The sequence below is a fragment of the Mustela putorius genome, unplaced genomic scaffold (assembly GCF_011764305.1).
Source record: "Mustela putorius furo isolate JIRA1106 unplaced genomic scaffold, ASM1176430v1.1 tig00003898_pilon_pilon_pilon, whole genome shotgun sequence".
In the NCBI taxonomy this organism is placed as follows: domain Eukaryota; kingdom Metazoa; phylum Chordata; class Mammalia; order Carnivora; family Mustelidae; genus Mustela; species Mustela putorius.
In genome coordinates this window covers 2,343,541-2,371,391 of record NW_025422047.1, presented here as the reverse complement: position 1 = coordinate 2,371,391, position 27,851 = coordinate 2,343,541, and the positions used below count along the sequence as shown (strand labels likewise).

The window sequence follows — 27,851 nt, the reverse complement described above, 5'->3', positions numbered from 1 at the left end:
AAAAAAAAAAAAAAAACTTCACTTTTTTTCAGTATGCCATCAGTTTATTCCTTGAGGTAGTTAGGTCTGTGAAGTAGCTAAAAACACTGAATTGGCTGAAACTGAATCATTGTTCCTAGGGAAAATACAGGGTTAGGTCCCTATGAGCCTATGATCACAGCATTTTCATCAGTTGATCAATACATAAACTTGTTTTATGTGTTTCTGTTTAAAGACATTTTATGTAATAATATATTTTTGATTTATTAACCTTGAAGTCATGGCCAACAGCACTATAACTGAAGTCTAAACAAACCTTATTTACCACAGGTATTTTCTCCACAAGATACAACACAGCCTTCTTGGAACTGTGGAACACTAACCAGCACTTTGAGCCCTTAATATGAAATATTAAAATATCATTAATTTGAAAGTATTGGTGGTATATTTTCACCCCAGGACTTAAAAAGGTGTAGTTATTCCTTATGTAAATATTTATTTATTTTATTAATTAATCGATTTTTTTTTTTCAAAGATTTTATTTATTTGACAGACAGAGATCACAAGTAGGCAGACAGGCAGGCAGAGAGAGAGAGAGAGAGAGAGAGAGAGACAGAGAAGCAGGCTTCCTGCTGAGCAGAGAGCCCGATGCGGGGCTCGATCCCAGGACCCCGAGTCATGACCCTAGCCGAAGGCAGCGGCCCAACCCCCTGAGCCACCCAGGCTCCCTCCTTATGTAAATATTTAAATTAAAATACTGGTGTGCTTATAAATTTTTCTTTGTGCCTTAAACAGGAAGTAGACTTGATAAGGAGTCAAGTACAGCAGCTTATCTCCCTCCCAATGTGGATGGGCTTACAGCCTGTAAGTACCTAATTTCATTCAGAAACTTATGGGTATATGTATTATGTAAGTGGAAAATGCAGTTTAAGACAATGTAGCTTTAATATGGATATAAAATGGTAACTAAAAATCCCCTTTCCTGCTTAGAAAATATGTTTAATTTACTATGCATTAACTTATCATACATGTAGTTTTTTTAAATTTTAGTTTTTATGTATAAGCTAGGAGATCTTTCACCTAATGTCATTATTATGAGGTAAAATAAGGTAGTATCTGTTGAGCTCCTAAAAAAGGGTTAATTTAGCAAAATGTGGTTGTTATTCATGTGTGTCTTTGGGTGAGACTAAATACAGACTTGAATTTTTTATTTCCTTAGATTAGAATGTACACACAATTAAAGGAGGTCTAGATCATATTTGATATTAATGACTTCCTTTTTTCTTACCTCAAATCCTTATTGGATCGTCTGTGTCACTATGGAAACCAAATTAATTGTGATCTTGGGGAATAAAGTTATAACTATCAAATTTCAGGATAAATAATAAATTTACTGAAAATTCCACTTCTTGCATATGGGGTTTTTGCGCATACCCAGATATGCAGGCTTATTCACAAGTACCAGTTGATGTTGATAAAAACAGACATAAATAATGCTAAGTTAAAACTGATAAGTGCCATTAGAAAGAATATAGTTGTGTGGACATTTCTTTGTTTACATGTGACTGCTGTTTCAATGTTCAGTGTTTCAGACTCATTTTTCAGATTTCAGTGATTATACTAATTAGTGTTAATGCTTTAATTTTTCAAACTTAAATCCTTAATTTTAGAAATAGGAAAGAAATTTAATTGATTATTGAGCTTAAGACCTTGACAAGAAAAGGCAGTTTTTATTATTTTTTTGTGTTATTAGCAATTATTAAAATTGAATGGTTTTTAAAAATAGAGTTATTAGTTTCATAGTTTTCAGATTTTATCATGTTGCTTTCAGGTTTAATCCCGTAGTATCCACATCTTAGAAAATTAGCTAATAGTGGATCTAATTTTTATCCTTGTAAACTTTAAAGTTACTGGTGATTTAATATCACATTATTCTTTCAGGCACGATTGGAATTAGAATTAAAAAAGACACCTAAGCTAAGAAAATTCTGGAACTTGATTAAAAAGAACGATGAAAAGATGGATCCAGAAGCAAGAGAACAGTATGTTCCCAAAGCTTATTCCTTGTTGGTTTGTTACGCTGTTTTGAGTCTTAGATGATATTGACTGATTTGTTGTTTCCTTTATATAAGGCTGAACCAAATAATTAAGAAGTGCTTTTACTGTCATATTTTTCATAAAGATGTGAAGGGAAAACCAGAACATCAGCATGTTATTCTTCTTTCTCCTCTGTCTGCCCCAGTGATAAGTATATCACTGATCTTCTGTCTGTCTGTTGACCATAGTTTGTCTCTCATGGATGGCTCTCGATTTTCTCCACAATCTTCAGGCTGTCAATCCAACCTTTCTTTGTTTTTCTTACTCTCACACACTTAACAATGACTTTTATACACTCTAACCATCATGCTTTCATTCAACAAATAGTGAATATTTATATTTTTCCAGGTACTATTCTAGATATAGGGCATATAGCAGAGAACAAAGTGGAAGTAATTCTTGCTCTATGGAACTTACATTCTATTTGGGAAGGACAGCAGCAAACAGATCAATTATGTAGTGTTTTAGATGGTGATACATGCTGCGGAGAAAAATAAATCAGGTATAAGGATTAAAGAAGCAAGTGAGTGTTATGGGTTCTTTTAATAGTAATATTTATAATCATTTGGGTAAATCTGGCAGCAAGTATTTATTTCAACAAAGTGCTGTTAGTAGGACACGGGGAACTGCATGCTTTAAGAGCTCTCTCTCTCTCCTCTCTTTCTCTCTCTCAGGCTAACTGGCTAACTGTGACCTTGCCTTTCTACGTGATGGCTGCAGCTGCACTCCGTATTCTGTTTCCATCTTTCATTCTTTTCCACTCACTCCACTCCTTTTTCTCTGCTTATGTAAATATGCCAGATTCCCTTCCCTTGGACCTAGGATAACTTTCTAGCCCTAGCTTATTTTTTCTTCCACTTAGGAGAGTGCTCTGTACATGTGTAGCTAACTAATAATGAAAGCCGTGAGTATGGGTGAGATGATTTAGTCAGATACATAAACCCTGAAAAGAGGGTTGAGGACAAAAAGAAGTGAAACCTGGAGTTACGCTGGTGGCTACTGAAAATGGGAAGAACTGTAAAAAGCTGCGTGCCAGAGAAATGAGTTTGGGTGAAAGGGAGTGAGAGCTATACGGACAGGATATTGTTAGGGTCAGAGTAGGAAAATTCCTTCTTTAATTTCCAACTCTAGCCTCATCTCTCACAGTGCCTTTCCACCTAACAGCCTCTTGATTGAACTGATCACATGGCATCTGTATTGACTACTCTATTTTTTTTTTTAACCCGCTCTTACCATTACCTCAATATGATTTAACCATAAATCTCTGTGGCCCTGTCTTCTCTGCTTCCAGTCTTCATGTAACTCTTTGCTGTGTACACTTGGCCCTTGAACAGCACGGAGGTTGGGGTACCAATATCCCCCACCATACAGTCAGAAGTCCACATATAGTTTGTGACTTCCCAAAAACCTAACTGCTAATTCCCCGCTGTTGACCAGAAGGTTTACTAATAACTGTCAGTGAACACATATTTTGTATACTTTATTTATTACATACTGTACTCTTAAAGGAAGATAGAGAATAGAAAATGTTAAGAAAATCCTAAGGAAGAGAAAATGTATTCACAGTCCTATAGTGTATTAATTGAAAAAAAAATCTGCATGTAAGTAGACCTATACAGTTCAAACCCCTGCTATTGAAGGATCTGTTCTGTTTGCCATGAACTCCATTTCGGCTTAAGTAATCATTGTTCTTCCGCCTAACCTTGCCCTTCTAGCCAATTTCTCTTAATTCCTCCAGACAGTAGGGCTTGGAATATTCCAGTCCTTTGACTAGCAATTTATATCCCATCCATCAGTCCTATTGGATCATCTTTTGTCCTCTTTCTTCTTTCTTGCTTTTCACACTGCTGTTGTCTTAATTCAGGCCTTCATAGCTTCTGATTAAAGCACTACAATAAATTCCTATTTGGTGTTTCTTCCAGCTTTCCCACAACAATGAGCCTAACAAGCCATCTCCATAGAAAATTTTGTTTTGCTTGCCATATTCCTATTCACAAGTTTTCAATGGTTTCCTGGTTCCCTAGGATAAACTCTGAAGTCCTTGCAGTGACATTCAGAAACCCCCAACTATTTTTTGCGACTCCCCCAAATCCTTGTCCCTGTCTGTTCTTTGTTTGTTAAACTTTGCTTCCCTAAGTACCTTTTCCCCTCCATTCCACTTAATTGTAGGCTAACCTAAGCACTTCTAGATGGACTACTTTAGGCCGCAGTGCTTTCTTCTTCTGAATTCCAAAAACATGCTGTGTGTTCTTTGATTGCAATGCTAGCTATTCGTTTAATGGTTAGAATATGTGTAGTTATTTAGAAAAAAGATTCTGCAGTCACACTTTAGGCTCCACACTCACTTGCTGTGTAACTTTGGGCAAGGTAACCTCACCTCTTTCAGCACCAGTGTGAAATTGGGACAGTTAGTAGTACCTATCTCAAGGACCATTGTCAGCATTACATGAGATCATTCATATGAAGTACTAAATGCAGCTCAGATCCTGACACACTAAGTGCTCAATTAATGTCTGCCAGTCTTATTAATTACGTGCTGGTCTGTGTTACTGATTATCTTTAAATTATAATACTTGTCATTTCAAATACATTTTAGTCATTCCTCCTTTATATTTCCAGTAGGACTGGCATAATCATTTGCAGCTGCCCAGTACGTGATGAATATTTGCTGATTGATTGGTATATAGTGCATCTTAAATTAGTAATGAGTAGAATATTGTTTTTTAAACCAACATTTAATTTTTAGACATTGTAATATTCTATGTGATACTTCAAACATATTAAAGTATAAAACTGCTTATTTTATTTTAACTATATACTTAAACATTAAATTTTGAACCTTAAGGGCAGACTATAAATGAAATTTTGGAAACTCCTTTCTTGTTCTGACCTTTAAATCACAAGTGAGAACTTTGACAGAAAGAGAAAGGGGTGTTTCTTAGCTGGCTTATTACACCAGTAATAAAGAAGCAGCTGTGTGTTCAAATTATGGTCCCAATTTTAGAGAAAAATGGAACATTTGAACAGTGTTAGAAAGGCTCCTTTGACATTTGAAATAATTATTTTTCAAAAATAATTTGGTCAATGTTACTCTCTGATTTTAGAGCCTATCAAGAAAGAAGATTTCTTTCACAACTCATACAGAAGTTTATCTCTGTGCTGAAATCAGTGCCTCTTTCTGGTAACTATCTTTTCTTACTTCATTTGTAAAGTTGTCATTTAGGTATCCCGACAGTATTTCCTGGTCTGCAGTCTAAAACCTGCTCTTAGAATAGTTTTAAATCATAATGACAACATATCTGTCCTCCCCTTTTCGTGAATATTACCAGTCTGAGTATTGTGACTGCCTTAGGAGTTCACATATTTTTAAAGGTACCTGCATGATTATTGAAATAATTATTTAGCAAATATTTTTTGAGTTTGCTTGCTAGACCTAGGTCCTGAGCAAGGTGCTAGAATACAGTGGTGAACAAGACAGTAACAGAGCCACGTGGCATTTACAATATGGTCCTAAATAGTGTTTTTAAACAACATCAAATACTGTTTCAAGGGGAAAGAATTATTTTTGAGGTATGAGGTACAAGACAAAATGGGAAAGATTTCCTTCCAGCATGGCCTCCATTTATGGATGAAACAAATATATGTTGTATAGACTGTATACTTAAAAATATACCATGGTTATACTATATTTGTGTGTGTGTGTGTGTGTGTGTGAGAGAGATAATGCCTGTATACTCGGGGTGGGGGGTGGGATATTACATTATCCTGAGTTTGCAAGATCTTTATAAGCATTAAGTGAATGTACATAGAATATTTTTTCTTAATAAAGGTGTATATATGCTATGTAAGATATGTCATTGGTTAATAAAGTTTTATTTTCTAAGTGGGATATAATCTAAGAGCAGCTCTGTAGGTGTATCATATGTATATTTTTGCATCAGAGATTGTAGGTTTTTTAAAACTAAAATACAACAGGATTACTTACAAATATTGACCTTCCAAGTAGTATTTTACAACTGAAAATCATATCTATAATTCAGCGAGTAGTAGATACTAATGCTGTTCATCAGCTATACCTGATTTGAGACATAAGATTACTCCCACCATCGGTGTAAAGAAAAAATTATCATATGCTAATAATCTAAGTCACTTAATATTAGTTTTTTTTTTTTAAAGATTTTATTTATTTATTAGAGAGAGAGAGAGCACAAGTAAGCAGAGCAGCAGGCAGAAGGGGAGAGAGAAGCAGGCTCTCTGCTGAGCAGGGAGCCTGATACAGGCCTTGATCCCAGGACCCTGGAATCATGACCAGGGCCGAAAGCAACCACTTAACCAACTGAGCCACCCAGGCACCCCAATATTAGTATTTTTAAGTGTTTCAGTTAAGTGGCTTAAATCTAGAAGGAAAACTTAGATATATTTTTTGGAGCACAAAAGGTATTAATGAGTACTTGGAGCTACTAATGCCTGTAATAATTAAAGTCATAAAAATTGACATCTCTATAGAATATTAATTTTGGGGCATCAGCAAGGTTTGAAAATCAAGTAACAACAGCAACATGGGACCTGCAGTAATTTTAACAATCTGCAAACCAGCTATTACCATTGCTTATTGGCAGAAAAGAAAATTTCTTAGATTGACCTTGAGTTTTAATCAAAATTTGTTAACTCTTTGGCAGCTGAACCAACAAGATAATTAAAGAAGTGTGCCCGTTCAGAGAGTAAAGGTGGATAGATTATATAGTTAAAAAACAGAAAACTGGCTTTTAAAAAATAAGGATTATAGCTTCATTTCACAGGCTCATGAAAAACAGCATATCCATATTAGTTATTATTAAGGAAGTCTTTGTAGTTGAGCTGTCAGGACTGCTGTCAGAAGAAAGGGGGAAAAACCCCCACAGTGTACGTAAGAAGCAAATGATAAGGATATCTCGGTGTCTGAAATTGGAATGACAAGGTTTCTGCTGTAAACAGCATGCCTAGTAGGGCCTGCATACATAAAAATATGCAGCTTTATTCATCAGAGCTCAGAAGTTGAGTGGCAAGTATCATGTTCTAATTTTAATTTTAAATAGGACGTTGCCGGTAATTTTCTCAAAACTGAAAATAAAAATACAGAGTACAGAGTTTGCTCACTTTTTCAATTTTGGACAAAAATATTTTTCTTTGACAGTAACAAGAAAAAGGAGCAGAGGACTAAATTGAATGAATTTAATTTTTAAGTTGCTTCTTTAAATTCTTTAGTTTCAACAGCTATATGACTAGACTGTGTCTCAGAAAACCTGAGTTTCAGTTCTAACGAGTCATTATTTTGTTCTACACTTTTACGAGGTCATTTTCTCTGGTTTTCACTTTCTTACCTGAAAAATGAAGAGCTAGAATAGGCATTCTCTATGGTCTTTTCCAGGTGTGAAACTTTATGGTTATGTTATTTCATAGTCTGGATTTGGAGCATATGTTAGCGAGAAAAGTGCTACTTAATATTTCCATATATTAGTCACAAAAATATTCGCATTTCTTTCCTTAGATGAAGCCTTCCAATTTTCTGTATAGTACAAATAAATTAAATACATGGATTTATTTAAGCATTCATAAGTTAAATCTAGGCACTGGGGTTAGTCGCTGCTGGGAGTCCGTCCTTAGACTAAGCAATAGTGGGGACTCTGGAATTTTTTCCTTTTTAACTGACAGAATCTTGGGATGCCTGGGTGGCTCAGTTGGTTAAGCGGCTGCCTTCAGCTCAGGTCATGATCCCTAGGGTCCTGAGATCAAGTCCCACATCAGGCTCCTTTCTCAGTGGGGAGCCTGCTTCTCTCTCTGCCTCTGCCTGCCTCTTTACTTGTGATCCTCTCTCTCTTTCTCTCTCTATCTCTCTCTCTCACAAATAAATAAATAAATAAATCTTTAATTGACAGACTCTTGGTAGGATGATTATCTGGTAAAATGATAGACTATTACCTGGCATTATTAAAAAAAAAAACAAAAAACTTTAAAGGTTTGTCATGTTATGAGGTTGTAATTATTTAAAAATAGAAGTAAATATTTTATAAAAATAGTACATTAATAGTCATAAATAGCATAAAATAAGGTAATGGTTTAAAAATATTTCATTGCTCTGTCATTGATGTTTTATTGTTAAATACTAACATATATATATATATATATACATACACACACACACACAGGGGAAAAAAAGTCATTTAACAGTTGTCCCTTTAATTAGTTTGGTGTGTACCTTTCCTGCCCATTTTCTTTGCATTCTAAAGGTATCTATGTTTGCATGTACACATATATATATGTGTGTGTTTATGTATATGAGAGAACTAGAAGTTTAGTGTGTGAAAACAAGAAGGAAAGTGGGTCAAAAACTGATTTAAACTGCCTTTTTTTTTTTTTTTTTTTAAAGATTTTATTTATTTACTTGACAGGGAGACATAGCAAGAGAGGTAACACAAGCGGGGGGAGTGGGAGAGGGAGAAGCAGGCTTCCCGCTGAGCAGGGAGCCTGATGTGGGGCTCCATCTCAGGACCCTGAGATCATGACCCAAGCTGAAGGCAGACGCTTAACAACTGAGCCACCCAGGTGCCCCTTAAATTGCCTTTTTAGTTCTGTTTTTTTTTAGACTGCCTTTTTAGTTTTTGTATCACTTGGTTTTTTCAAATCTAGTCATTTAGTACAGGTCTTTTTTTATGACTAATTATTACAGACATTAGTAGGTCTAAACACTTCAAAAATATTTTTGCAAACCTGACTTTTTAAATGTGTTTCTGACCCAAGATAGGTTTTTCGTTGTCTTATATTTGTAGAGCTAAACATAAGGGTAAGGCCCACCTTTTTTGAAATATAGGTGGGGTCCTTACACAGGATCATGATCCTGTCCTGTAAGAGACACATGACAGTTTCAGTAACTAAATAATTGCCAGTTAAGGATTTAGTACATTGAATGGCCTAAATAAGAAGATTCTAACCTGTTTTCTGTGTTATGTCTAGAGCCAGTCACTATGGACAAAGTTCATTACTGTGAAAGATTCATTGAACTTATGATTGACCTAGAGGTAAGAAATGGGCAGTGGCTTTTCTGTTACATCATCTTTAAGGGGGCAAGATTAATCATATAACTATATGAAATATATGAAATATTTCTTCATTACTGGCCTTAGTTTTTTTTACCCATTTCTATGTGTAACAGAGAGAGGAAAGTCAAACGCAGTTGGCCCTTGAGGTTTTCAGATAGCTGTCAGATGGCTATTGTTTGTAGAAAAAACTACTATATAGTGTAGTTATTAAACATGAGTCTAGCAATAGCATTTTATTTTTTATCATATTTTAATACCCTATCATAGAGGGTCTTGGTTTTGGCTTTAGTTTTTTTTCCCCCCATCACAGAGTTTTAATAGTGGCTGAAGTTGGGGGTTTTTGTCCATCTCTTTAATAATCTCACTTTTCTAAATGTGCCTAAATATTGTTGATGAAAAAAGGTATAGCTGCTATTGTCAATTTTTTAAATTAAGATTCTTAAAGAAGATTTCATGTTATTAGGTGCAAGATTTTGACAGAAAGTTCAGATGCAGAGTTGGTGTAATTCAGATTGAATTCATTTTCTTTCCTTTCCCTCTTTACTGCAGGAAATTGAAAGAAAATCCTTTGTGTTCATTTCTTATCTGGAGAGAGAGGGTGGTTTCTTGACATAAGGATTAGAGTATTGGACTGGCAGCCATTCATGAGATCTTTATTCAGATTCTAGTTCTGCCAGCAACTAATTTATAACCTCTAAGGATCTTGATAACCTCATCTATAAAATGAGGATATTTCGTTAGATTAGTGGCTTTCACACTGATATCAGTATCGGCATTTTCTTGCTGACTGTCATAAGAGGGATATGGGAAGAAGATACAGGGAAAGAAGTCTCCACATAACCCCTTATCTCCAGTCTCTTTTCTTTCAGAGTAGTACCATTTTAAAATTTATACACAATACATATTGGGATTTCATATAGGATTTTGTTTGAAAACTACTGGCCTGTATATCGGTGAAATTTCTTCCAGTATTGGATTTTATTTTTAAACATTGCCACTGAGTTTACTTACAGCACTGACCAGACCCCTTGCTTTGTGACCGTGACTTTTCAAGACTAGAGGGAACCCTATATGTGATTGACGCTTATGAACCAAATAGTAGATCTTTATCTCTAGCTGCAGAGAACATGCAGACTTACTGCTATAGTATTTATTTTTTCTAGGCCCTACTTCCCACAAGGCGCTGGTTTAATACCATCCTGGATGACTCCCACCTTTTGGTTCACTGTTACCTTTCCAATCTTGTTCATAGGGAAGAGGATGGCCATCTTTTTTCCCAGGTGAGCATTGCTATATCCGAACTGTCACATAGTTTTCATTTCTAAATTGACCTTTTTTTTGCCATGCAACTAAGAATACCAGTGGATGATATAAAGGAAAGTTTGCTAAATATTGAATTGAATAATGTAACTTCCTAATTAGTCATTTTAAAGTAAAATCAAGTCTTAATATAGAAAATGAATGAATGAGAGCTTTTGTTAATCATATGTGATTTTATTATTGAATTGAATTATGATCTTGACAATGATAGTAATCACTGTGGAATTGAATAGATAATGAGCATTAATTTCAAGAGAACTATGCCCTAATCTCATGGCTGTCTTTCCATAACATGATGGTGACAGAGACAGTTGATAGCATGGAAGTGCTCATTTGCTACCTTGGGTAGAAAGAAGTATTAGTGTTTCACCTTGTTTCACATCTCTTTTTCAGAAGGAAAGTCTTCTAACAAACTTCTAACCTTATGTTTCAATGAGATCATACTTGGAGATACAATTTTTGTGTGTTTACATTTTCTTTCAGGAATTCTTTTATTTTTTCATTTTTTTTCCAATTTATTTTAGAGAGAGTGTACAAGCTAGGGGAGAGGAAAAGAAAGAATCTCAAAAAGACTCCCCACTGAGTGCAGAGTCCCACTTGGGGCTCAATCGCACGATCCTGAGAACATGACCTGAAGCGAAAACCAGGAGTCGGATGCTTAACCGACTGCAGTACGGAGGCGCCCCCAAAATTCTTTTATCTTGTATCTATATTTTTTCTCATTCTCTTATTGAATTTCTATCTAGTGATTTGCCACATACATTACAACATACTAAAATTCTCGTATCTGATCTTCCATAGATTAAAATTAAGAATAATAAAGATCTGGGGTGAATGCAGCCAGTAGATTCTTGATGCCATTGCTATGAAGGGAGAGCAGGCCTTCATTAGCAGCAGTAACTAGGCCAAAGAAAGGGTTTGGTGGCCATGGAGACTGATGAGAGGAAGTAGTATCTTAACTTTCCTCACCTTGCTATTTTTCCCTAATAGAAGCAGCACACAGAGGCGATTATCGCTAATATGAATTACAAAGCCTTCATTCAGAAAATTCTGTATTAAGTGTCATAAGTAAAAGACCTCCGCAGTGATAATTTGTTTTTTTTCCCTTTAGTATGCCTTTCTTTGATTAGATCCTTAATGTCTGTTCATTATTAGGATTGCAGTTTAAGTTCATCTCTGTAGAAGTAGACCATGTATATGACATAGATTTTAACAATTTATTGTTAGAACCATACTTTATTCTTATACAAATAACACATTTGGATATGTTCTGAAGTGTTTGTTGCAGTGTTTATATTCCATAGTTTTTCAGCACCTCTGAGAAGTTATATGGACTTGTTATTCTTTATAATAGCTTTTGTTTGTGGTTTCTTGTTCTTATGTTCACACAGTTTAGTAATGTAAATGTATCCTTTCAGCTTTTGGACATGCTTAAGTTCTATACTGGTTTTGAGATTAACGACCAGACTGGAAATGCTCTGACAGAGAATGAGATGACCACAATTCACTATGACAGAATTACTTCTCTACAGGTAACTTGCAATTCAGCGTAACCTATGCTCTGCTGTTTCTGTTTTCTTGCAGCTTACCACATGGTTGGTTGAGGGTTGTTACCCTGAGAGGTCCTTTCTTTCCAGAGTTCCAGAGTAAAAGCACAAACCACTGTGCTTTTGAATTCTCCCTCAAGCTGTCTCTACAGTGGGGATTTCCCTTGGAACTTTATTTTAGTTTTGTTGGACTAGTTATTCATAATAAAGTATTGTTTTATTTTTCTCCTTTCTGTCAGTGAAGCTAGCTCTCATGACTGTTTTCATGTTTGTTCAAAATACAGCATTAGCAATAAACTGAATGTTGACTCTTGGTTTTTGCAATCCTGCTGGAATAATTCTAGCTTTTTGCCATTGTATTGAATGCTTCTGGCTAAATATGGCAGAGGTCACATAATGAGAAGCATATAAGAAAGAGAAGTGCATTAATATTTTTAAAATATTATATTTATTTAGTTTATAAATTATAGTTGATTGTATTAATATGTAGGCATTAGTTACTGATTTCTTTTTTCTCTTTTCTAGAGAGCTGCTTTTGCACATTTCCCTGAACTCTATGATTTTGCCCTCTCGAATGTGGCAGAAGTAGATACCCGGGAATCATTGGTCAAGTTTTTTGGACCTCTTAGGTAAGTTGACATGAAAGGAAAACTGAATTTTAGTTTTCTTTTTGCCTTTAATCATTTTGCACTATTAGGTAATGGAACTTATTGTACCACTTTATTGACAACTAAAACTAGTGCTTCTCTGTAGCAGTTGGTATCTTTAAGGAACTTAGATACAATTATTGATCTTCTGTTTTGGGGGGCAAAATTTATATTTTTCATAACAAACTTTTTTTCTAAATCATAAATTTTTCTTAGAGTAGAACATAACACTGGTATTCTGTCAATTATAACATAAAACAGAAACTAGTGCATGTTCATATGTGGTATTAGAAGATGAGAAAATGTGTGTTTAAAATTTATGCAATAGTAATATTCTTTGACGCTTAGCTAATACACTTTTTTTAAAATGGTAATAATGCATTTATAGTACATAGGCACTCTACTACACGTGTAAATAATTCTCAAGACATTCATTTGTGTAAGGAGTAGGTACCATTTTAGAAATAAGGTCCTCGAGACACAATTAGTAAGTCATTTGCCTAGATCAAATAGCAAATAAGTGGCAGAGCTAGGATTCCAACATAGGTAAGTCCAATTTCAAATGTAGGCAGTATAACTTTTAACTGTGCTCTCATATCTCCCAGTGTCCTTAATTCTTGGGAGAAATTATGTTTATTTCATTGGCTATTTAAAATGAAACAAATTTGGTTTCAACCTGAAAGTTGGTTTGGTTGTTGATTTTCTTAAGAAGATTTAATAATGACTTACAATAACACAAAATCTGTTTCATTCTCCTAATGAACTGCATGAAGTTCCATTGGATAGGTGTACCATACTATTTTTTAACCACTCTCCTATCGACAGATCTTTACTTTGTAAATTTTTGGCCATCACTAACAATTCAGTGATGAACAACGTTGTTTCTATATCTATAAAAAAATCTTGATGCTGATTCCAGAAGGAGTATAGTGACTGGAAGGAGTTATGTATTTAAAATTTGTTATATATTGCTAAATTTCCTTCAAAAATATGTATCGATGATACCAACAGCATATGAGTATTTATTTTTTTCCCTACCAAGTAGGTACACTACTAGTCTTTCATTCTTGCCAATCCAAGAGTAAAAGAGCCCTCATTGTTTTACTTTGCATTCTGTGATTATATTGGGGAAATTGAGCATCTTTCTATTTTTCTTGGCTATTTGCATTTCCTCTCTAACTTTCGTGTTATCTTTTGCTATTTTGTATTCATTCTTCAATACATTCAATTCATTGCTTGTATTGATCTTTTTTTGAAGAAAGCTTTATGTATTTTGCATGCTAATATTTGGTCTAGTTTGTGTTGTAATTATTTTCTATCATTTTCTCACTTTTAAGCTTTATTTTGGTGTATTTTATTACCACAAATGTTTTAAATTTTTAATCCTCTCTGTCAATCTTTTTTTTTTTTTTAAAGATTTTATTTATTTATTTGACAGACAGAGACAGAAAGAGACAAGTAGGCAAGAGAGGCAAGCAGGGAGAGAGAGGAGGAAGCAAACTCTCCATGGAGCAGAGAGCCTGATGTGGGGCTTGATGCCAGGACCCTGGGATCATGACCTGAGCCGAAAGCAGAGGCTTTAGCCCACTGAGCCACCCAGATGCCCTTGTCAGTCATTTTTTAATAACAGTAACAAATGGTTTGTGTAGAAGGCTTTTATCACCATAAGATTATAAAATATTATATTTTAAAACACTTCCATAGATTTTTTTTTTTAATGTTCAATTTAGCTGCATAATCCACTTGGGAATTTATTTTCATCCGTGATGCTCCTTTATACTCTTGTAAATTACTGAGGATGCTAAAAAAACTTTTTTAAATGTGGATTATAGCCATTATGTTTACTGTATTAGAAATTAAAACTGGAAAATGTTAAATACTTTATTAAAATAAGTTAAAAACCTATTACATGTTAGCACACATAGTGTTAATGAAAAAGATATTCTCCAAAATTAAAAAAGTATATAGTGAGGAGTGGCGTTGTTTTGCATTTTTGCAAATCTTTTTATTTTTTTTTTAATTTAAATTTTAGTTAACATACAGTGTAATATTGGTCTATAGAGTAGAAATCAGTGATTCATCACCTCCATACAATAATAACCAGTGTTCATCAGAGCAAGTGCCCTCTTTAATGCCCATCACCCATTTAGCTCATCCCCCGCCCATCTCCTTCCATCGACCTGCAGTTTGTTCTCTGTTGTTAAGTCGTTTATGGTTTACTTCCCTCTCCGTTATTTTCCCGCATTCCCATATGTTCATCTATTTTCTTTCTTAAATTCCACATATAAGTGAAATCATATGTTATTTGTCTTTCTCTGACTATTTTATTTAGCATAATATACTCTAGCTCCATCCATGTTATTGCAAATGGCAAGATTTCGTTCTTTCTCATGGCTGAGTAATATTCCATTGTATTTATATACCACCTCTTTATTCATCAGTCAGTGGTCATTTGGGCTCTCTCCATAGTTTGGCTGTTGTTGATAATGCTGCAGTAAACACTGGGGTGCATGTACCCCTTCCAGCCTCTCTCTTTGTATCCTTTGGGTAAATACCTAGTAGTGCAATTGCTGGATCATAGGGTAGCTGTATTTTTGTTTTTGAGGAACCTGCAAACTGTTCTCCAGAGTGGCTGCACCAGTTTGCATCCCCACCAACAGTGCCAGAGGATTCCCTTTCTCAGCATCCTCATTAACACCTGTTGTTTCTTGTATTGTTAATTTTAGCCATTCTGACAGGTGTGGGGTGGTATCTCATCATGGTTTTGATTTTTATTTTCCTGGTGATGAGTGATCCTGAGCATTTTTTTCATATACCTGTTAGCCAGTGTCTTCTTCCCATTTCTTAACTGCACTTTTTGTTTTTGGGTGTTGAGTTTAATAGATTCTTTATAGATTTTAAATACTAACCCTTTATCAGGTATGTCAATTGCAAATATCTTCTCTCATTCCATAGGCTGCCTTTTACTTTTGTTGATTGTTTCCTTTGTTGTGCTACAGAAGCTTTTTATCTTGATAAAGCCCCAGTAATTCATTATTGCTTTGGTTTCCCTTCCTCCAGCAATGTGACTAGTGAGCTATAACCAAGGTCAATAGGTTTCTGCCTATGCTGTCCTCTAGGACTTTGATGGTTTCCTAACTCACAGTTTTGGACTGTTCTATTTTCATTTAGACATTTAGGTCTTTCGCCATTTTCAATTTATTTTTGTGTGTGGTATAAGAAAGTGGTCTGGTTTCATTCTTCTGCATGTTGCTGTCTAGTTTTCCCAACACCATTTGTTGAAAAGACTGTCTTTTCCATTGGCTATTCTTCCCTACTTTGTTGAAGATGAGTTCACCATACAGGTTTGGGTCCATTTCTAGATTTCCTGTTCTATTCCATTGATCTGTGTGTCTGTTTTTTGCCAGTAGCATACTGTCTTGAACTACGGTTTTATAATACAGCTTGAAATCTGGAATCGTGATGTTTTGTTTTTCTTTTTCGGGGTTGCTTTTGCTATTCCGGATCTTTTCTAGTTCCATACACATTTTAGGATTGTTTGTTCTAGGTCTGTGAAAAATGCTGATGGTATTTTGATAGGGGTTTTATTAGATGTGTTCATTGCTTTGGATAGTGTAGAGATTTTAACAATGTTTTTTCTTCCAATCCACGAGCTTGGAATTCTTTTCCATTTCCTATGTCCTCTTCAATTTCTTTCATAAGTGTTCTGGAGTTTTCAGAGTACAGATCTTTCACCTCTTTCTTTAGTTAGATTTATCTCTAGATATCTTACTGTTTCCAGTACAATTTTAAATGGGATCAATTCCTTGATTTCTTTTTCTGCTGCTTTGTTTTTGGTGAATAGAAATGCAGCAGGTTTCTGCACACTGATTTTATGTCCTGCGACTTTGCTGATCAGATTCATGTATTAGTTCTAGCAAATTTTTGGTAGAGTCTCTTAGGTTTTCTACATAGAATATGTCATCTGCAAATAGTAAAAGTTTGATTTCTTCTTTGCCAATTTGGATGCCTTTTAGTTCTTCTTCTTGTCTGATTCCTGAGGCTGAGACTTCCAGTACTATGTTAAATAGTAATGGTAAGAGTGGATATCTTTTTCTTGTTCCTGACATAGGGGAAAGGCTCTCAGTTTTTCCCCATTGAAGATGATATTAGCTCTGGGTCTTTTGTATGTGGCCTAATGATGTTGAGATATGTTACAACTATCCCTACTTTGTTGAGGGTTTTTATCAAGAATGAATACTTTGTCAAATGCATCTCTTGACAGGATCATATGGTTCTTATCCTTTCTTTTGTTAGTATGGTGTATCACACTTATTTGTAAATACTGAACCACCCTTGCAGCCCAGGAATAAATCCCACTTGATTGTGGTGAATTATTCTTTGAATGGACTATTGAATTTGATTTGCCAATATTTTATTGAGAATTTTTATATCCATGTTCATCAGGGATACTGGCCTGTAATTCTCCTTTTTAGAGGGGTCTTTGTTTGGTTTTGGAATCAAAGTAATGCTGGCTTTGTAGAATGAGTTTGGAAGTTTTCCTTCCATTTCTGTTTTTTGGGACAGTTTGAGAAGAATAGGTATTAACTCTTTAAATGTCTGGTAGAATTCCCTTGGGAAGCTATCTGGCCCGTGACTTGTTTGTTGGGAGATTTTTGATTACTGATTCAATTTCTTGGCTGGTTATGGGTCTGTTCAAATTTTCTGTTTCTTCCTGTTTCAGTTGTGGTAGTTTTTAAGTTTCTAGGAGTGTGTCCATCTCTTCTAGATTGCCCAGTTTGTTGGCATATAATTTTTCATAGTATTCTCTTATACTTGTTTGTTTTTCTATGGTATTGGTTGTGATTTCTCATTTGTGATTTTATCTATTTGGGTCATTTCCCTTTTTTTTTTTTTTTTTTGATAAGTCTGGCTAGGGATTTATCAGTTTTATTCTTTCAAAGAACCCTCTCTTAGTTTTGTTAATCTGATCTACTTTGTTTGTTTCTATATCATTTATTTCTGCTCTAAACTCTATTATTTCCCTTCTTCTGCTGACTTAGACTTTACTTGCTGTTCCTTTACTTTTTCTTTTAGGTGTAAGGTCAGGTTGTGTATTTGAGACTTTTCTTGCTTCTTGAGGAAGGCCTGTATTGCTATATACTTCCTTCTCAGGACTGCCTTTGCTGCATCCCAAAGGTTTTGGACTGTTCTGTTTTCCTTTGCTTCCATTTGTTTTTTTTTTTATTCTTTAATTTCTTGGTTAACCCACTCATTTTTAGTAGGATGTTCTTTAACTGCCATGTATTTGAGGTCTTTGCAAATTTTTTCTTGTGGTTGACTACAAGTTTCATAGCAATGTGATCTGAAAATATGCATGATATAATCTCAATTTTTTTCATATTTGTTGAGTTACCCAGTATGTGATCTATTCTAGAGAATGTTCCGTGTATACTCAAAAAGAATGTGTATGCTGCTGCTTTAGGATGAAATGTTCTGAATATATCCTTTAAGTCCATCCAGTCTAGTGTGTCATTTAAAGCCATTGTTTCCTTGTTGATTTTCTGTAGATGATCTGTCTGTTGCAATAAGTGGGGTATTAAAGTCCCCTACTATTATTGTATCATTATCAGTGATTTTCTTTATGTTTATTATTTTTTGAATTTCATTTATTAAAATTTAAATTCAGTTAATTAACATATAATGTATTACTGGTTTCAGAGGTAGAGGTCAGTGATATCAGTCTTATATCATACTCTGTGCTCATTATATTACATGACCTCCTTAATGTCTTTCACCCAGTTACCACATTCCCCACCCCACCCCACTTCCCTCTAGCAACCCTCAGTTTGTTTCCTATGATTAAGAGTCACTTATGGTTTGTCTCCCTTTCTGATTTCATCTTGTTTTATTTTTCCTTCTCTTCCCCTATGATCTTTTTAGTTTCTTAAATTCCATATGAATAAGATCATAAGATAATTGTTTTTCTCTGATTGACTTATTTCGCTAAGCATAATATCTTCTAGTTCCATCCAGTTCCATCCACGTCGTTGCAAATGGCAAGATTTCATTTTGTGATGGCTGAGTAGTATTTCATATATATATATATATATATGAACATCTAGGCTCTTTCCATAGTTTGGCTATTGTAAACATTGCTGCTATGAACATTGGGGTACAGATGTCCCTTTCACTCACTACACTTATATCTTTGGGGAAATTCCCTAGTAGTGCAATTACTGGTTGTAGGGTAGTTCTATTTTCAACTTTTTGAGGAACCTCTTTATGTTTATTAATTGATTTGTGTATTTGGGTGTTCCCGAGTTGGAGGCATAAATATTTACAATTGTTTGATCTTGATGGATTCACCTCTTAATTATGATATAATGCCCTTCTTCTCTTGTTACAGATTTTGTTTTAAAATCTAGTTTGTCTGATATAAGTATAGTTACTCCAGCTTTCTTTTGATGTCCATTAGCAAAATAGATGGTTCTCCGTCCCCTTATTTTCAATCTTCAGGTGTCTATATCTAAAATGAGTCTCTTGGGGTGCCTGGGTGGCTCAGTGGGTTAAAGCCTCTGCCTTCGGCTCAGGTCATGATCCCAGGGTTCTGGAATCGAGCCCCACATCGGGCTCTCTGCTCAGCAGGGAGCCTGCTTCCTCATCTCTCTCTGCCTGCCTCTCTGCCTACTTGTGATCTCCGTCTGTCAAATAAATTAATTAAATCTTTAAAAAAAATAAATAAAATGAGTCTCTTGTAGGCAGCATATAGATAAATTTTTTAAAAATCTTTTTTTACTTATTTATTTGACAGAAAGAGAGAGATCACAGGTAGGCAGAGAGGCAGGCAGAGAGACAGGGGGAAGCAGGCTCCCTGCCAAGCAGAGAGCCAGATGTGGGTCTCGATTCCAGGACCCTGAGATCATGACCTGAGCCGAAGGCAGAGGCTTAACCTATGGAGCCACCCAGGTGCCCCAGATGAATTTATTTAATCCATTCTGATACCTTATGTCTTATGATTGGAGCATTTAATCCATTTACATTCAGAGTGATTATTGACAGATATAAATCTAGTGCCATTGTGTTATCTGCAGAGTTGGTGTTCTCTGGTCCTTTCTAGTGTTTGTTGCTTTTGGTCTTTTTTTCTCCACTCAAAGAGGCCCCTTAAAATTTCTTACAGGGCTGGTTTAGTGGTCACGAATTCCTTTAGTTTTTGTTCATCTGAGAAACTCTTTTTATCTCTCCTATTCTGAATGACAGCCTTGCTAGATAAAGAATTCTTGGCTGTGTTATTTTCCCATTCAGCACATTGAATACATCCTGCCACTCTTTTCTGGCTCACCAAGTTTCTGTAGATAGATCTGCTGTGAATCTGATCTGGCTAACCTTGTAGTTGAAGGATTTTTTCTTCCCCGTGCTGCTTTCAGGTTTCTTTCCTTGTCTATGTATGTTGTGAATTTGATTATGATATGCCTTGGTGACAGTTGACTTTTGTTGAATTTAATAGGAGTTCACTGTGCTTCTTGGATTTTGATGTCTGTCTCCTTTATCAGATTGGGGAAGTTTTTAGCTATAATTTGTTCAAATAAACCTTCTGTCCCTTTTTCCTTTCTCTTTATTTTCTGGGATTCCTTCCAAAAGGTGGTTGCCTTTCTACTTTTAGACTGCAGTTTTTGTTCTCTCAGACCTCCAATTGATTTCTTGGGCATTCAGAATGATTTGATAACTAGCCCTGTTCAAGGGATGAGAGAAGCTTAGGGTCCCCCTACTCCTCTACCACCTCAACTCCTCCCCCACAAATCTCTTTAATGTCTGGCTTCATCAAAGACTGTTGGACTGTAGATCTGCTCTGTATTTCATTTATTGTGAGATACTGTTTTGGTTGAAGTAAATGAAGACATTCCCTTATGCAAAAGGGAAATATATTTTAATAGCCTTTTCAAATAATTGTGAATATTTTTCTTTGATACTGTATCACATTTGACAAGTGGTTATTTCTTAAATGTTAGTTTCAATGTGGTATCTGAAACCACATTAAGGAAATCTATACAATTAAAGTGAATTAATTTAAGAAATGGAGATATTTGCCTTGCGTATGGATGAGAAGAGTCAAGGTATGAATTCTGCCCAGATTGATTCATAGGTATAACTCAGTTCTAGTCAAAATCCCAGCAGGATATTTTTCTAGAAATTGTCAAGCTTATTCAAAAATTAGTATAGAAAGGCAAAGAGACTAGACTAGCCAAAACCATTTTGAAAAAGAACAAAATTGGAGGATTCCCACTACCTAATTTCAAGACTGTCTATATAGCTATAGTAATCAAGACCTTGTGATATTGAATAAAGGACAGATAGACATATAGGTCACTGGAACAGAGTAAAGTTCAGAAATAGACCACACATATATGTTAGTTGATTTCTAAAATACCAAAGCAACTACCTGGAGAAAGGATAGTCTTTTCAACAACGGTGGTGAAACAGTGGGACATCATCTATGTACAAAGTATGGAACTTGACACATACTTCACATCATATACACAAACTGACTCACAATGAATCATAGACATATTTCTCAGAACCAGAACTAATAGAACATATGGAGAATATTTTTGTGACTATGGTTTGTGCAAAGATTTCCATAGACACCAAAGCACAATTCATAAAGAGAAAAAGAATTGATAAATAGGACTTTATCAAAATCTAAAACTTTGGGCGCCTGGGTGGCTCAGTGGGTTAAAGCCTCTGCCTTCGGCTCAGGTCATGATCCCAGGGTCCTGGGATCGAGCCCATATCGGGCTCTCTGCTCAGTGGGGGGCCTGCTTCCTCCTCTCTCTCTGCCTGCCTCTCTGCCTACTTGTGATCTCTGTCTGTCAAATAAATAAATAAAATCTTTAAAAAAAAAAAAATCTAAAACTTTTACTCTTTGAGACTTTTTTTTTCTTTTTTTGGAAAGACATTGTTAACAGAATGTAAATATAACCCCAGAGTGGGAGAAAATATTGACTAAATACCTGTCTGATAATGGACTGGTACCTGGAAGTCTTAGAATTCCATAATAAGAAAATAATTTAAAAATAGCTAACGATTTGAACAGATACTCCACCAAAGATGATACATTTCAATAAGGCTACAAAAAGATGCTTAGCATCATTAGTTATTAGAGAAATGCAAATTTAAATCATAATGAGGTAACCACTACATGCCTATTAGAATTGTCAAAAAACATGCAATGTATTGACTTTTGACAAGGATGTGGAACAGCTAGAATTCTCACATATTGCTGGTGGGAATTCAGAATGGTAGTGCCTCTTTGGAAAAATGTGACAGTTTCTTGTAGTTAAACATGCTTTTACTATACAATCTAGCATTCTTACAGATATACTTAAATGAAAATTTATGTTCACACAAAAATCTTTGGGGAAATGTATATAGTGGCTTTATAGTTGTCAAAAACAGATACCCTTTAACTGGTGAGTGAAAAAACAACACTGTGCTACATCTGTATAATGGAATACTACTCAGCAGTAAAAAGGAACCAACTACAAATGCACACAATATGGGTGAATTTAATTGCATTATGCTAAATGAAAGTAACCAGTATCAGATCATAATGTATGATTCCATTTATATGACCTTCTGGGACAAGCAAAATTGTAGAGATCAAAACCCGGTTAGTGGTTACGAGGGACTGGGATAGTGTGTGAGGTCATTTGCTGAAGGTGATGAAACTATATTTAAGTCATAGAAAGCTGTTCAGCTCATGGTGGTGAATATACATTTTCCAGAATTCCAGTTTTTGATTTGGAAGTTCAAATTTTATCTTCGGTGACAAATAACCATCAGTTGTTTTCCTTAAAGTTACTGCTTAATTTGTTCAGATTTGTAAAATTTTTGCCATTTATTTAAATCTGAATAACCATAGTTTGTTACCAGTTCTTTCAAGTAAAAATTGTTTGCAAAATGTGTACTTCCCATCTTGTCACACAGAATTTTTTAAAAACAGATACTCAAGAGTCCAAATTTAATTATATTAATAATTAATGTTAAGTAACAATTTAATTTTAATTAATTAATTTTGCTACTTCATTAAGGTCATCTTAAACGAAAGTGGCTTTTTTATATTTTTAAAGATTTTATTTACTTATTTATTTATTTATTTGACAGACAGAGATCACAAGTAGGCAGACAGGCAGGCAGAGAGAGAGAGGAAGAAGCAGGCTCCCTGCTGAGCAGAGAGCCCGACTCGGGGCTCGATCCCAGGACCCTGGGATCATGACATGAGCAGAGGCTTTAACCCACTGAGCTACCCAGGTGCCGTGAAAGTGACTTTTTTTTCTCCCCCTGCATGTGCCAGTAAGGAATATTATGTCTCTTTATAGTCCTAGTTGGTACCATACTTGGTTGATACGGCCTTCACCCATGCCAGCAGTTTTATCCGCCATTGATTTTCACTGTGTACATAAAGATAGTGAAAAAAACAAACAAGTAAAGTATTAACAGAAGAAATACTGTTCTTGCACACATAGTAGAAAGGTCTCAGGGACCACAGGGGGTTTGCAGAAGACTTTTCCAGAACCTGCATTAAGGGGATTAACTTTCATTCTCAATTTATTTATTTGCTGCAGTATCATAGGGTTATGTTTGCTAGGGAAGACTTTTTAAGCAGTCTGTAAAATTATGTGTTTCAGAAGTAAAGTAAGTTAATAAGATACTCTGGTCTGAATATTCCTTATTCTGCAGTTCAAATACACTCCACCAGGTGGCATCATACCTCTGCTTGTTACCAACTCTTCCTAAAAATGAAGACACAACTTTTGATAAAGAATTTCTTCTAGAATTGCTGGTAAATATTAATGTTCTTTAAATTTTCCTTTTCTTAAATATGTGTGTTAATTAAAATTTTTTCCTGGGCTAAAGGTTAAGTAGGTCATTTCTACCTGTTTTACAATTACATATCTGATTTTGCCAGATTTTTTATCTAATAGGTTTCTTTTCTTAAGTCTTTTACCTTTTAAAACTGCTTTATGGCATGAATTCATTCCGTGCAAACATTTTTGAGCAGCTTCTGTGTCAGGCACTGGCTTCAGGCATTGGGATACATAGGTAATTGACACCATTCCTGCTTTTTAGAGGTCATAGTTATGCACACACAGTTAATACGTATGCATTCATATTTATTTAACCTTTTATTTTGTTTTATTTTTAAAGATTTTATTTGTTTATTTGACAAAAAGAAAGCACAGGTAGTCAGAGAGGCAGGCAGAGAGGGTGTGGGGGTTAGGGGGAGCAAGCTCCCCGCTTGGCAGAGAGCCCTATTGGGGCTTGATCCTAGGACCCTGGGATCATGACCTGAGCTGAAGGCCCAGGCTTTAACCCGCTGAGCCACCCAGGCACCCCTAACCATTTATTTTAAAAGTTACTTAAATATGATACCTTGGATAGTAAGGCATACCTTTATCATTAGAAAGCTCAGGAATATTTATAAAAACTAAGTTATCACTGACTTGGTGGATTTAAGAATTCTAACGGAGTTTTCACTCATTTGGGGAAATAATGGACTTTAACTCAAACTAATACTTTTTGGGTAAGGATTTATTTATTTTTAATTTATTATTTATTTTTAAAGACTGCATTTATTTGAGAGAGAATACAAGCAGGGGGAATGGCACAGGGAGAGGAAGAGGCAGGCTCCTCTCTGAGCAGGGAGCCCAGCTCAGGGCTTAGTCCCTGGTTCCCGAGATCTTGACCCAAGCCGAAGGCAGATGTTCAACCAACTGAGCCACCCAGGTGCTATTTTTTTTTTTTAGTGCAGTTTTAGGTTCACAGAAAAATTGAGGAATAGTAATATATTTTTAGCTTTAGTAAAATAATTCATAAAATGCACGAGTAATTATATCCCACTGTGAATATTTAAGCTTTTTGCCGTGTTCACTTTTATAAGTAATGATTTGGTCCCAGCTCATGTCTCTTTGTGCACATGTGTGGACATTTAGGGAGAGGCACCTAGAAGTGAAATTCTTTGATTGGAGCATGTGCTTATTTAAAAGGTGTAAGATTCAGCCAAATTATCCTCTGAAAGATGTATGTTCCTACTAACAATGTATTAGAGTGTGTCTCCTTAAGCTCTTACCAGCATTGGATGTTACAGGTCATCCTAATTTCTGCCAGTTGCATGGTTTGTACAAAAAAGAATAGCATGTTTTAATTTTTTGTTTTCTGTCTGCTGTAGGTTGAGTAGGTTTTTTTAGTTTGTTTTTTGTAACTCTGTGTATGCATTTTTTTTACATGTATGGAACGGTCCTGGGCACACAGTTTTGTGGTTATATTCCAAACTAATACTTCTAATATGGGGGGTAAAATATAGTCTCTTATTGTAGAGAAGATGATAATGCTCATTTTGGGGATAGTAACCAGAAGCTATTGGTAGCAGCTGTTTTAAGCTTGGTAACAGGTGTTTTAGTGCCAATTGGAGAAAAATTCTTGGAGTTTTAACTTAATTCAAGTATGGAAAATACTTTTTTATTGGTATGTTTATTTGTTTGAAGTGTATGTCTTAGGTACCATCTTTGCCGCCTTTTCATTATTTCTGACTACGAGTGCTTTCTAAAAATTCTTTGTCCTATTTTCTGACAATGTGAAATCTTTTCTCATTAAGTCGGTTTTGGGGATTAATAATAAATCCTTACTATAAGAAATGAGTATTCTTTTAAAGAATCTTTCTAATGGACAATAGGTTTACGTATAAGGCTGAGCCTTTGCCTTTTACAGTCTTACAGCTAAGATTTGATCAATGAAATTTAAATATTTATGCCAACAAGAAAACAATTTTAAAAATTTATAGTGCTTACAGCATTATCTTTCATTTCCTCTCTCTCCTGAAGGATTTCCTTAGGCTTTGGATTCTTCTAATACCTGAATTATAATAAAGAAGTTGAAATATGTGAATTTTTTAGATGATGTCACACTCTTTTCTTTCCTAAAATAATACTCTCTTTACTGAGGAGAACATGACAAATTTTTCACATATATCATTATTTTAACTTGTTAATTAGATAACAAGCTTATTTCTGTGTTTGAGATAGAGGACTATAATATTAACAATGGAAATCTACATAGAGGTCATAAAGGCAAACTGATTTTACAAGGAAAATTGAGGCCGTGTGTGTGTGTGTGTGTGTGTGTGTGTGTGTTGTGTTTTGTTTTTAAGATTGATTTATTTCAGAGAGAGAGAGAGAGACAGCCTGAGCAAGGCTAGGGGGGTCGGATGGCTGAGGGAGAGGGGAAGGCAGACTCCCCACTGAGCATGGAGCCCAACACTGAGTTCTGTCTCCTGACTTGGAGATCATGACCTGAGCTGAAACCAAGTCATACACCTAAGCGACTGAACCACCCAGGTGCCCCCAGGTTTTTAATCACAAAATTTTCCAGATTGTTTAATTAGTAAAAGAATGAAAACTATAATCTACTTAGAGCTTAAAAGTGTTGAATATTAAGGGCTGTGGATTTTAAGGTCTTGGCATGTACCAGGCACTTCGATGCTGTTTTATAGTATCCGTTTCATTTTCATAAGAAACTTGAGAGGTGAATGGTATATTACCTGTTTTACCGAAAAGGAAGCTGAGATCAGGGAAGTTGAAAGAATGTGCCCAGTTTTTACATAGCTCATAAATTACAGGGACTTGGTATTGAACTCTGCTCTGATTTTCCAAAGCCCATCATAATTGGTACCTCTCTCATCTTTGATTTATGGAGAAAATGGAAAAATGAAAAAAACCCTCTTATAAAGTGCTACCATAACTGAAAGACATGAAACTTCTCATTCTGTACTTTATGGTGAATTTCTCCATAAATTATTTTGATTAAAAAAAAGATTGCTCTTACTTTCTGCATGATCCTGTTTCTTTTAGGTATCTCGTCATGAACGTCGAATTTCTCAGATTCAGCAGTTGAACCAGATGCCTTTGTATCCAACTGAGAAAATCATATGGGATGAAAATATTGTCCCAACTGAGTACTATTCTGGGGAAGGTACGGCAGAGAAGTATGGAATACAACTGTATTAGGAAATTTAGTTTAGAATTTATCGTATGTAACTAAAAATACCTCTATCGATTACATGCATTAGGGTAGTTTTCTGGTACTCTCAAGTTCAGTTTTAAAGCTGGAAACTATTCAGTATTTTGAATACTGAATAGTATTAAGGATTTTTGAATACTTGAATAGTATTAAGGATTTTTGTTAAATTTAACCATGCCCTAATGTGTATGTGTGCACGTGAGAGCACACTACGCACACATGCTCAGACATTCACATGTGTACATGTATTGGCATGCTATGTATGTGTGTGAATACATATATCATCCTTTATAAAATATGACCATATCATAAAACTATGTTTTAAGGAGACCTAATAGTGGAGGAAGTATGGCTCTCAATATGTCACTGTAAAAGGCTTTGTTTTGTTTGGTAGTGTTTTATTTTTCAAAGCCTTTTTTAGAAGTTCTTTTGAATTTCTCATTAAACCAGCTAATGACCACCAAAAATTGTCAGTACTTAATGATAAACCCTTAGTTTTGATTAAAAATAGTTATTCCCCGGTTTATTTATCTATTTCAACAGATTTGTTCCTAAATGCTTTTGTTTATCCTCTGAGGTTGAGAATTTGCCACAATTGAGTATAGACTGAAGTACATTCTGACATATTTTGAAGGCATATTTCAAAAAAAAAAAAAAAAAAACAAGGAAATTTTTGAACAATGGCTTCATTATGAGAAGTTTGGCTATTTTAAAGATATTACCAGTGGTAATTTATTTAAAAGAAAAATAGATACTTCAGAATCATATGCTGAAGCCATAACTTCAGTAAACCCATAACTTCAGTAAACTTCAGTGCACCAAAGTTGTGCTAGATTTCAGAATAGGCAGGCTTCATATTTTTTTTGTTCTTACAAAGGTCATGCCTTGTTTTTTCACTTTCCTAAGTTGCTCATGCTAATAGTATTTATGGCCATGCATGTATGAATCTAACTCTTCATCTAATCAGTTCCTAAAAGGCAAATACCACTTAATATTTGTCTTATCAGTACAGAACTTATGTGTCCTTAAACATGTATAGTCTTACATCTAGCTTTTGGTGCTATTCAGTGATGTTGCTCTGAGTTTAAAAATACATTTTGCTTAATATGTAAGGTATTGTTCTTTACCTT

At 35.1% G+C, this 27,851-nt stretch overlaps 1 protein-coding gene across 1 annotated transcript in view; it reads left to right on the top strand.

The window, feature by feature from the left end:
- The window catches only part of AQR (aquarius intron-binding spliceosomal factor), a 93,232-nt gene that overhangs the window by 18,035 nt on the left and 47,346 nt on the right, over positions 1 to 27,851 (top strand). Inside the window, exons 7-15 of the mRNA XM_004751049.3 lie at positions 775 to 843; positions 1,921 to 2,021; positions 5,181 to 5,257; positions 9,067 to 9,131; positions 10,316 to 10,432; positions 11,891 to 12,004; positions 12,545 to 12,648; positions 23,386 to 23,488; positions 26,553 to 26,673. Of these exons, the coding sequence (XP_004751106.2) occupies positions 775 to 843; positions 1,921 to 2,021; positions 5,181 to 5,257; positions 9,067 to 9,131; positions 10,316 to 10,432; positions 11,891 to 12,004; positions 12,545 to 12,648; positions 23,386 to 23,488; positions 26,553 to 26,673 (871 nt within the window). The remainder of the gene's footprint in view (positions 1 to 774; positions 844 to 1,920; positions 2,022 to 5,180; positions 5,258 to 9,066; positions 9,132 to 10,315; positions 10,433 to 11,890; positions 12,005 to 12,544; positions 12,649 to 23,385; positions 23,489 to 26,552; positions 26,674 to 27,851) is intronic.